At 40.2% G+C, this 10,844-nt stretch overlaps 2 protein-coding genes across 6 annotated transcripts in view; one reads left to right on the top strand and one right to left on the bottom strand.

Annotated features, from left to right (window-relative positions):
* Positions 1-5,781: 5,781 nt before the first annotated feature.
* LOC116432920 (uncharacterized) overlaps positions 5,782-10,844 on the top strand; it is a 100,110-nt gene continuing 95,047 nt past the window's right edge. For all 4 annotated transcript variants that reach the window (XM_076365485.1, XM_076365482.1, XM_076365484.1 and 1 more), the window contains exon 1: positions 5,782-5,892. The gene's annotated coding sequence lies outside the window, so the exon portion shown is untranslated. The remainder of the gene's footprint in view (positions 5,893-10,844) is intronic.
* LOC116432910 (uncharacterized) overlaps positions 5,877-10,844 on the bottom strand; it is a 40,502-nt gene continuing 35,534 nt past the window's right edge. For both annotated transcript variants that reach the window (XM_031990410.2, XM_031990419.2), the window contains exons 2-3: positions 10,046-10,130; positions 5,877-6,031 (exon numbers count right to left, since the gene is read on the bottom strand). In XM_031990410.2, coding sequence (XP_031846270.1) covers positions 5,886-6,031; positions 10,046-10,103 — 204 coding nt within the window. In that variant the 5' untranslated portion in view covers positions 10,104-10,130 and the 3' untranslated portion in view covers positions 5,877-5,885. The remainder of the gene's footprint in view (positions 6,032-10,045; positions 10,131-10,844) is intronic.

Genomic DNA, 10,844 nt, shown 5'->3' with positions numbered 1-10,844 from the left:
GCCTCCTGGTAATTTTGTAACTTTCAATGACAAATATATCTCCGAAGATACTTCACATTTATTCGACCTCAAAATTCAAACAATTAACACGTTCGAATATTATTTCAAAACAGTTCATTCATCAAATTACTCCGTCCAAGGTTGATATTTCCATTGAATATACTTTGTCATGTAACAGAAACGATTCCATTCATTTCACATGGAACTAACACAAGAAAAGGGTAAGGGAACCATTCGAGCAACCAAGAGGCTTACATCTCGCTACGACGTTCGCGTCACACATTACGTCACGTAACAGATTTATATCCACGTCTCAACAATGTATAATTCTCTAACAATTAATTACTCGTTAGTCAGCTACACTCGTTCTATACAGTCTACAGGCCGTAATAATCGGATCGAGACCCTGGTACAATCTCAGTTCAGAAGTATATTCTAAATTTTTGGTCAAAATCCTTACGTTGTACGGAATTAATTATTACATTGAGACCCTTTTGTACAGTTAACGGCCGACAGTCGTTTCGCGTCAGTCCCTTCCCGGGTGGTCTCTTCCGGGACACGTGACTGGCAGAAGTTTCCCAAAATGTCGGGCGCGACGCTCGCGGCACCAGGCCATTTTAGGAACGTTCAACCCCTTGCCATTCAATGACGGCTGAGACTCGCGATGAAGATCTCTAGATTTAATAAAAATCAATGTTGTTCATTGCCCACGAATCAAAGCAAACTATTTTGCTGTTATCAATGTATTATCTTCAAATGAAATTTCCGCTTAACACGTTCGCGGATGTGAATGCTGTAGTATTCATTTTCATTGTGATGCAAAATGACATGAATGTTATAACATTCAGAATAATGAGTCACATTATCATGCATTTAATTCTATATAGCTTTAATCTTTTGAAATTATTATGCACTTTAACCCTCGGAGCATTGCATTTTAGTACTGTCTATTTTTCCAGCTCATTAAAGTTTTTCCTGTCCGCGAACGTGTTAACACGTTAAGCGCCATGTCAGTCATCGATGACTGACGCTTCTGTTACTTGAAAACAATGAAAGCCGCACGATTTCATAGAGCAAAATACACAAAATGGGAAAAATATAATATTAAATCATTTGATTGAATTGCATTACTATTGTTGCATGTTCATCTAGCTGAATGTCACATCAGCTAGTATTATTTATAATATAGAAATGTTTTCAAATAATCATCGTTTAATTGAATGAACTATAGTAACTTGATTTGGTTAGGGGTCACCCATGGTATTCGACGTGTTCACGATAAATAATTGTAACAAATGCACCTACGAAATGCAATCGTAAGGCAAGGAGTTAAAGATTGCTCGAACATCTTGTATATTGATTCGTAGTAACATTGGGAATTCGATGTTAGAGGAAATCGTGTTTCGATACTCGGTTTCAACCTAACGAAGTTGATAACATTGCACTGCGAGGATTGCAACGCCAAATAATTAATAATTGTCCCTGTTTTTCCTTGCTATAAAAGAATAACTACGAAAAAACGTCCAAAATTTTGGCGCTTAACGTGTTAAAGCAGAATGGACAATTTTGTTGCTTTTATTCCAAATTGTCGATAGTAAAACGTTACACGAGTTTGGTAGAGAAAGTAAATAATACGTGAAGGGGTTAAAGTCCCTTTGTCGCGCGAACGAACGTCGGCGCGGCCGTGTCACGGTGGCCTGGATCAGAAAGGAAGCTTCCTCATCGAGTCCGAGCATCATTCTTTGTACCATTTCCAATAGAGTTTCCACTCGGGACTACATGTAGGTTGTCCTCGTTCGCGCGGAACATGCGTTTCCGCGCGCGTGTAACTGTCGTCCCTTTTTAAAACACTGGATGAACGTTACGAAGTCGCTACGACACGTTAAATTCGTGAAAGATGTACATACAGATTAATAAACGAAGCTTCGCGCGGCTGTTTCGAACGGCGACGCGTTTAACCCTTTGCGCTCCTACGTCGGATACGACTCGACAGCGAATTTATTCGAAACTGTGACGTTTTTTATCACTAGAACCACCAGGTGGGTCAAAATGACCAATTCCCAATTTCTTCTTTTGGAATGATTGCAAAGGTACGGATACTTCTTGAACACTAAACTTACCAGACGGGTCAAAATGACCCATTCCTAATTTTTTCTTTTTGCAATGATTAAAAAGATAACAGATATTTCTTGAAGAAATTATTCAAGAAATTGATTTAGTAATACGCAAACTGAATTGTTAATCAATTAAAGTCTCGATAAATGCACTCTTGAAGTTGGTATAGAGGAATTTCAAAAAGTGAATTTAACTACTCGGTAGTTCTAGTGTTAATTGTATTATGTTAGATTATTTTTTATAGTTCAGTAAAAAGAATTGTTCACGCTGTTCGCTGTTAACACGTTAAGTGCCGTGTCAGTCATCGGTGAGTGACATTTCTGAATTGCTTGAAGAGAATTACAATATGTAAAATGACTACTGTCGACCAAAAATATTTGACAACGTAAATAAGTTAAGAATAGTGTAATGAAAGAATTCTGATATTAAATAGTTAATACTAGAACTACCAGATGGGTTAAACTGACCCATTCCTACGTTCTTCTTTCCCAATTGTTAAAAAGATGACAGATGCTTCTCTGCGGAATTACTAAAGAAATTGATTTAGTAATATCAAACTGAATAATGACTCAATTGAAACCTTACAGTATTCTTAGAGTTCCCATAAACAAATTTGGTAATGCCGATTTGACTGCTCGCTTGTTCTAGTGTTAGTAATTGTTCCTATGTACCTTTGCTGCCAAAGAACAAATCATCTATAAAACACTCAAAATTTTCGTGGCGCTTAACGTGTTAACTAATCGTCTTTAGAAAAACATTTCAAGTGTAGCACTCAAAGTAATACAGAATTATGGGAAAGTGAACGCGAAAGGAACTCGGAGTGCAAAGGGTTAATCCTTCAAGAACAACGTCCGCGAGATGGTGCTGTTATTTGTCCTCAATATTCGATCATCATTTTCCCAGAATTCCTAGACTTTCTAGAATCGAAGGTAGCTATCAAAAATAGCAAAAGGTCGAAATCATCGGCGGATCACGGCGACGTTCGCGAAGGGGATAGAAGAGTCCGAGAGAATTGAGAGGAACCGGGAATCGAGCGTTGCCCTTGAAGACTTAACGGAACCAAGAGCAATTCACTTTTGCCGATTGTTTTACGATAAGCGATCACAAAGTCCCGAGTCGAAAAGTGAATTTCACCCGGTCAATCGTATATACATTTAAGTCGCTCAGAAGCCAATGCGATTAACTCTAGAAAAAGATCGAGAAAATTCACGTAATGGCTACCAAAACGATCATACAACATATTCAGAAGCTATAAAAAGTACTTTCCAATCTAGAAAACACAAGGAAACGAGTAAATCCTTGAACAATTACAAAGAATATCATTTACTCCATGAAAATTTCGAAAACTCAGGAAATATCCACAAAATCGTCTCGCGTGTCTTCCGAGCGACCGATTTATCGGCGCGTGGAAGATCGCGGCGCGAGGAAGAATAAAAGATCCTCATCGCCGCGACCTTCGCGCGCCACGTTGTGTACTATGACAGCATCGAGTCACTATACTTTCATCTTACTTACATTTACAAATACGTTTTTACAGGGTTGCAGCCTCGAGGAATGGGACAGAGAATTGTGCGTCGAGCTTTCTCAAAGTTGGCCGGTGACCACTGGCGTCATTCCGTCGGATCGCGAGTCACGATGAAAGGATTAGAAAACCGCGGAATACAAAAATCCCGCATTGAACGGAGAAAGCAGACGGCGAGCGTCGATCTTCAACGTCTAATTTACTTTGCCCGAGAGCTCGCTTGGGGAAATTCTTTGCGCGCCAGCTTCTATTCGACTCGGAGCTAACGAGGTATCAAACACGCATACGCCGTCGCGCAAAAATATAGAGCGACCCCGGCAGATCACGTTTCTTCCTGAATACAGTAAGAATACACTGTGGGTTTACGTTTAATCGTTTGAGTCCCACGGGTTTTCGCAAAAACCCGGTCGAAAAATGCCAAGCGGCGCGATCGCGCTTCTTTCCTTTCGATTTCAAAACTGAATGACGCTCTTCTATTTTTATAAAAGCAAATTTTAAATAACGCGATCGTTACATTCCTTCAGTTTTAAGCGGGTAATAAGAGAAATGAAAATTAATAATTAGATAGAAAATGAATAAATAAGCTTCATCTGATTCTACGAACCGATAGACTTCTACTTTTGAACAATGTAACAGAGAACCGCCATCGCGCCGCTTGGGACTCGAACGGTTAATCGCGCTCCCGTTTCAGCGTCGCAGCGGAATATGCCGGGTGAGAAGTCGATTCGATGAACACTTGGTTGAATTTGAAGTTGCATCAGGCTCCAGACGTTTGGGCGACGGTGTGCATTTAAAAAGTAAGTGATGCTGTTCCACGGTTAAAAAGAATCTTAAAATACGCCACGTTCCAGGTTTTCCTTGGTGCGGGCGCACGGACGCGTTTCGAAACGAACGCCGGGTTGCACGTACTCTTGTGTCGCATAAAACGGACCAGCCGGGCGAATACGACGCGCGTTTTAAGCGAAAGCCTCGAAAGCAACGCGACGCGACGGTGCGGAGAGTATTGCTGTTTGGCAGAGGCGCCCAGTCATAAATCAGACTGTCGCGCCGCTTGCCAGGAGATTTGTTTAAAAATTGACTGTGACTTTAGAGAGCAGCGGTCGCCTAGGAATCTTTTGTCCGCCACGCATCGCGAACATTCCTCCTCTTTGATCTTTCCCTGCAGGATTTTCCGTTTCCCTCGCATTGTCTTATTCCGATGCGCATATCAAATAAACGGGGAGAGATATCCTTTCGCGTTTCGGTATCATCCCCGCGATTATTGAACGTGTTTTCGTGCGACGACGAGGAATCTCGGTTAAACGGGTTCCTGCTGGTTAAACGAGATTCTCGGTTATCGGGAGTGGGTTCAGCGTAGCCAGTAAATAGATGGATTCTTGTGTTTCCAAATTGTATACTGATACTCATCTTATCTAGCCAGCTGTGGGAAACGGAGCAGGTGTAGATTTCTTTCGGATTTCAAAGTAGACGTTAACATCGTAATCAATATACACGTTACTGCAAATACGTTCGAATCGCTAACTCATGGCTCGACACACCAGTACAAATCAGCAAACCAATACATAACAATCATATAATTATTCCATTCAAAACTAACTTCAATATTACTCTTCAAAACCATCGGAACACATTTAATTTCGCCATAACAATAAATAAACGACAAAACAGCGAATCATCACAGCGAATCTCGAAAATCCACGATCCAAACGGAGAACCACAATTTTCGAGCGAAGCCTTAAAACAATTCAACTCGACGCTCACCGTTCCCTTCAGTCGAAAAGAGCAAATACCCGGTCCGTTACGAATCGCAAGTATCCCAAGACAATCTCCCTTCGCAGCGCGACCATTAGCTTTCCACTCGCCGAGTCTTCCGCGAGATATTTACACCGACGATAAATCAATTCTGTTCAGTGCATTCAGAATCCATTTTCGGTACCGAAACGATCATTCTTTCGCGAGCCTTCCGGACGGGGAAGGAGAAGAGCCAGAGGGGTGTGGACACGGGGACAGGGGTGGAAGAAGAGAGCAGCAGAATGGAGACGGAAGGGTGTTCCGGTCGATTTTTCGTTCGCTGTGGAACGTCGGGTCCGCCCGAGCTGAAACGGAGTCATTAGTCAACGGATCGGAGCGGTTAGATGGTGATGTAGTACGCCCTCGGCTTGCCTCTGGTTGTCGTCGGGCTGAAGCAGACGCCGGGGGTCGAGGGCGTGAAGGACCAAGTGGCCCAGGAGGGCGGCGGCAGCGTTCGTCAGGAGGTGTAGTAGCCGTCGTGGCGTTTCCGCCATTTCTCCCGGGCGATGTAGCACAGGGCGATCGTGATCAGTACGGTGATCGTGATCCCCATGCCGATGCTGATCCATATGATCTCCTCGTTTATGCCGCTGTACCCTTTCCCTGAAAGCATGCTGTGTTTATCTTGTAATCGCAATTCTGCGCTGGCCGCGTCTACATTAAGGGGCAACCGGCGCGCGGAACTTGAGGTCTTGCTGGATGTTCCGAAAGTGCAGTTATCTTGGTAACGACACGGTTAGAGGGATTTGGGGTTGCTAGTGACCCATAAACTATCGGGCAGTTAGCTTACGGTATGAAATACGGCGCAGCGAAATCACTGGGAGGCGTGGAGCAGTTGGATAAACTTCGTCTTGGACTTTTAACGGTTTAGGTTGATTGGTGGTTTGTTGGTTGATGATCCTATGGTTAAGAGTTTTGTGTGTGTGTGTATGTGTGTATGAGAAAGGGATTTGGGAGCGTGAGTTCTAAGGTTTGGGAAGATTTTCTATTAAACTTTTGGGATTACTGTTTTACGGTTAGGGGTTGAGGAAGGTGAGGACTTTGAGTGTTGAGGTGAGTGGTTAAGTGATTGGTTTTTTTTAACAGTAGAATTACTGAGGATTTAATGTGTTTGATATGTAGTTTATAGAAAAATTGTAACGATAGATTATTTTCAGGTTCTTCGTGTATTGATTATAGTATTCAAGCGAAATTGTTTATTTTCGAAATCATTTCAAATATTCAATGCTCTTACGGTATCAATAATTACGAAACAAGGAGACTGGAACCAGTTATTTTGACTGGTAGTTCTAGTGTTAACCCTTTGTGCTCCTATGTCGTGAATCGACATCAGTTTTATTCATAGGTGTTATTGTCAAGATATTTTTCAAATAGATTCTATTATTATGTTATTTTCAATATTATTAGTAAGAAGAATCGTTTACACTGCTCTCTACAAATTAACTATTTTTTCGAATGCATTTCAGAGAAAATGCAAAAGAAATTCGGAGTGCAAAGAGTTAAAGAGGAATTTTTTATCAGTTTTCTAGTTACCAGTTCGTGTAGCAGTGAATCGTAAAGAGGGAAAATTGACAGAGGAAAGAGTAGAATGACTGGACTGCGGATGTTTATGAATTCACAGGAGAAAAGGATTAAAGAGGAATTGTTTATTAATTTTCTAGTTGCCAGTTTGCGTAGCAGTGAATTGTAAAGAGGAAGAATTGACAGAGGAAAGGGTAGAATGACTGAACTGTAGATGTTCATGCGTTCACAGGATATTTGACAAAGCACAGTTGCGTTTGTTAAGAAAGTCAGTTGTAAAGCAAGTATTCATCATGGAATTTGAGAAATCCGCGTGTAAGAACCTGATATTCCATAAGAATCCCAACTATGATAAATAACTATATCACCGTTGCGGAGATTCCCGGGGTTGATGGGCCACTCAAACTGTTAACCACTTTGCTCGGCTAGGTCACTTTGAAGCTCACTTGACTCCCCTGACCGCGAGGAATTTTTCTCTTGGGTATTTCTTGACTCAGTAGATTATGAGAACCCATCACCGGGACTTGCTTGTGAGAGTAACGGTGTAGGTTCGCCGAGCACCTGATATCGGAACGAGGAGTCTTTTGAACGGACCGGGGATGCGGCGCAGGGGCAAGTCCCGCTGATGGCTTCGGATAATATATTTATCTAAGAAATGCTGAGGAGAAAAATTCCCCGAAGTTAAAGTAGAAGTCGAGTCTTCCATCTTTTAAACTCTGTTTTTCTTAGGAACTGATGGATCTGGCAAGGGCAGGTCGCGAAATGTTTCTTTCCTGTCTGAACGTGATCGATCGCTTTGTCAATCGATGTCACGTGATTTCGTTGATCTCCGGTCTACCTTCTGAAATTAACACCATTTCTACCGAAGGTGTCAAAGAACATACGAAATTTCAACTTAAAACTATTTTCTCAGTTTAGTCATTTCTCCTCGATCGAATTTTGGACATTTCCTACAGTTAACGTTATAATTGCTCTTGGAACAGTCGAAAATTTAATTAAAAAACACGACTAAACTAGGAAAACAATTTCCAATTAAAATCTCAGGTGTCGAAAAAGAAGGTAGAAATCGTGTTAAGTGAACAATTTTTAATACAACTGTTTGAAGGGAGAATACGTCTTAATAGTGAAACTGAATAAATGTTGTTGAAATAATATTTTTAGTCCTTTGCGATCGAGAGGCTTACAGTTATCATTTAGTTTGACGCAGTGAAATGATAAAGTTCGATAGGAAAATTCGTATAATGCAATTAGAAATGAAACGGTGAAATAGAATAATTTTATCTCTTCGTTTGTATATTATATACGCTTGTATTATTTGTCAAAAGAACCATTAATGTTTCATAAGAGAATAATGAATATATATATAACGAAAGAAGCTTCTTACTGTAAAGAGTTAGTATCTCAGAAACGACGAAGGATTATAATGAAACTGTTAATTAAATTTTCTTCTTTGAATATACGTTTGTAAGTATCAGCGTTTTGTTTCAGATCGACGATGTAGCACGAGCATGAAGATGACTTGGCAATTCAAGATTTAAGGGTAAAGAACAATGTGACTACAATTTGTTTTCCTTTAATAGACGTTTCCTTCTCTATTTTATTGCGTTCCAAATGGAAAGTCGTAAAGTAGGAAGAAAAGAATTTACAGAGACTTTTAGTGCTCATTGAATTAAAAGAAAGCAGGTCTTAACGATGCACTTGGGAATTAATCGCTCAAGAAGCGCGGGAAAAGAAGCGCGGAAATAAAGTGTAACTAACGCAAGCTCGTTTAATTAAGTAAGTTGGTTTACTCAGATCATATTCGTTCGCCGTGATTGCTGCGGCACACAGAATCCCGCGAAATGAATCGATCTGCGCATTCTGAAACATTAATATCCCGAGGGGATGGAAATTTTCCAGCAGCTTCATAAGAATGATTCATATCCCGTATCTCCGAAAGAACGTCAAGAAAGTCACCGCGTTTATTTCACGGAAAATAAATCACGTCCCCCTTGGTTCCGTTCAATGTGGCTGACCAAACTGCCGGCAGAAGTAAGCCATAAATGTCCATCGCGTAACGAATTCATAAATTTTCCCTCGTGAAAAAACAGATGGCCACAAAGACGCTTCGTAAATTTCGTAATCAATTAATACTAACCGTAACTGGCATTTTTCCTACCGTAACTAGTCGAATAACTGGCTATAAAATGAACGTAAACAAGTTGGACAATACATTTCTTTTTTAGTGGTAAAAGAAACAAAAGGAAAGACGAATGTTGAAGAATTGACTAATCGGACGATATACAACGATAATGAGAATTTTGGCAAGGATAAATAATACTCAATTCGGTTCAATTGCAAATAAATATTATTCTTCTGTTATCGGTAATAATACTCTGTAACAAACAGACTTATAATATGCCTAGAATTCTTCTGTGTTTTCAATAAATTATTAACTCTGCACTCGAAGGTTCCGGAGCAGTTATTTAAAATTTGTCATTAAATATAACAGTTATATCTATAATTGATAGAAAATAGTAAAATACATCTATGACCTTTCTTTTCATACGTATCATTTATTTATATGTTAATATGCTCTGTCTGTTATAATTACTTCGAGTTGCTGGTAATACAACTGAGAAAAAGCTTCGAGTGCAAAGTTATTGTATCGATCATAGTTGAGAAATAAATCATACGTTAAAGGGTTTAAGGAAAACGCAGAATTCTAAATCGAATTCCAAAATCGGCACATTTAATCGGCTCGCGGTACAATTAGTATTGAGCGACTTATTCCCTTAACGGATGATCGCCATACAAAAGCGTAAAAATATTGGTTTCGACAACACGATTAACGTCGGACGTTACGCATATAAAAAAGAACAGAACGTCCATATTGTTTTTCTGCGAGCACGGTCGTTCCGTAATGTTATTTCGTCGTAAACGAACCGCGCGCTGGGAAATTTCCATTCTCCTCGCCGCCATCGACTCAACATTGTAAATATGCGCATATTGATATTATTTCGACGGGCTTTAGTAAATTGCAACGTGCGCCGAACGAATATTTTCAGTCGCGATTCACGGAGGTCGTGATATAATAATATCCCCTGTTTACATTACCATTATAATGGGAGCTGTAGATCCCGACTTTCCCAGCGACCCGTCCGCCCACCGGCATTTGTTGCCTCTCGCTCCGTCTTGTCACCTGAAAAGATACAAGTTTTCTTTTTGTTTTCGTCTCTTTTAATTGACGACGGAAAGAAAAACGACGCAAATCGCGCGCAGACGAGGGCGCCTCTGCCTCGAGAAAGATATAATGGCGCGACGTAACAATGGCGGACGCCCACGGTCACTTGTGACCGTCTCGATATTTATTTTCACTTGAAACGATCAATTCGCCGCTCGCGAACGATATTGATGCAATCATTTCACGCGTTTTGGACAGGGCGATTCGGGAACGTAAGTTTTGTTAACCCTGCGCGTGAATGTAAGTGAAAATGTTTTACGAATTTCTGTTTTCTTTGTACTTTAATCTTCGAGTTGTACAGACACTCGCATTCTATAGCGTCTAACCCTACTTTTTGAATTTTTTCTAAGTTTGGTGTTGGAACACTGAAATGGTTCTGTCAATTTGCCATTTGATTGAATCTTGTGCTTTTTATTTTGTTGAGTTAATTACATTGGCAAATGAATGATTCGAATGGTTGAAAGGAACGTTTCACGTTTTATTATTTATGTTTCACATCCATATGAATTGGACGAAATTTGAGACTATTCGAGTAACAGTTGGCATTTTTTAAAGAATGCAGGATTCAATGTTAAGATAATATCCAGTGGCAGATATAGTAAGCAGACGTTTTGAAGATTTTTTTCAAGAACTTATAATTCGAAAACTAACAGTGGAAGTTATCGAACCTAG

This window comes from Nomia melanderi, chromosome 3, assembly GCF_051020985.1.
Source record: "Nomia melanderi isolate GNS246 chromosome 3, iyNomMela1, whole genome shotgun sequence".
NCBI classification, from domain to species: Eukaryota; Metazoa; Arthropoda; class Insecta; order Hymenoptera; family Halictidae; genus Nomia; species Nomia melanderi.
This window is presented reverse-complemented; position numbering and strand designations above follow the sequence as displayed.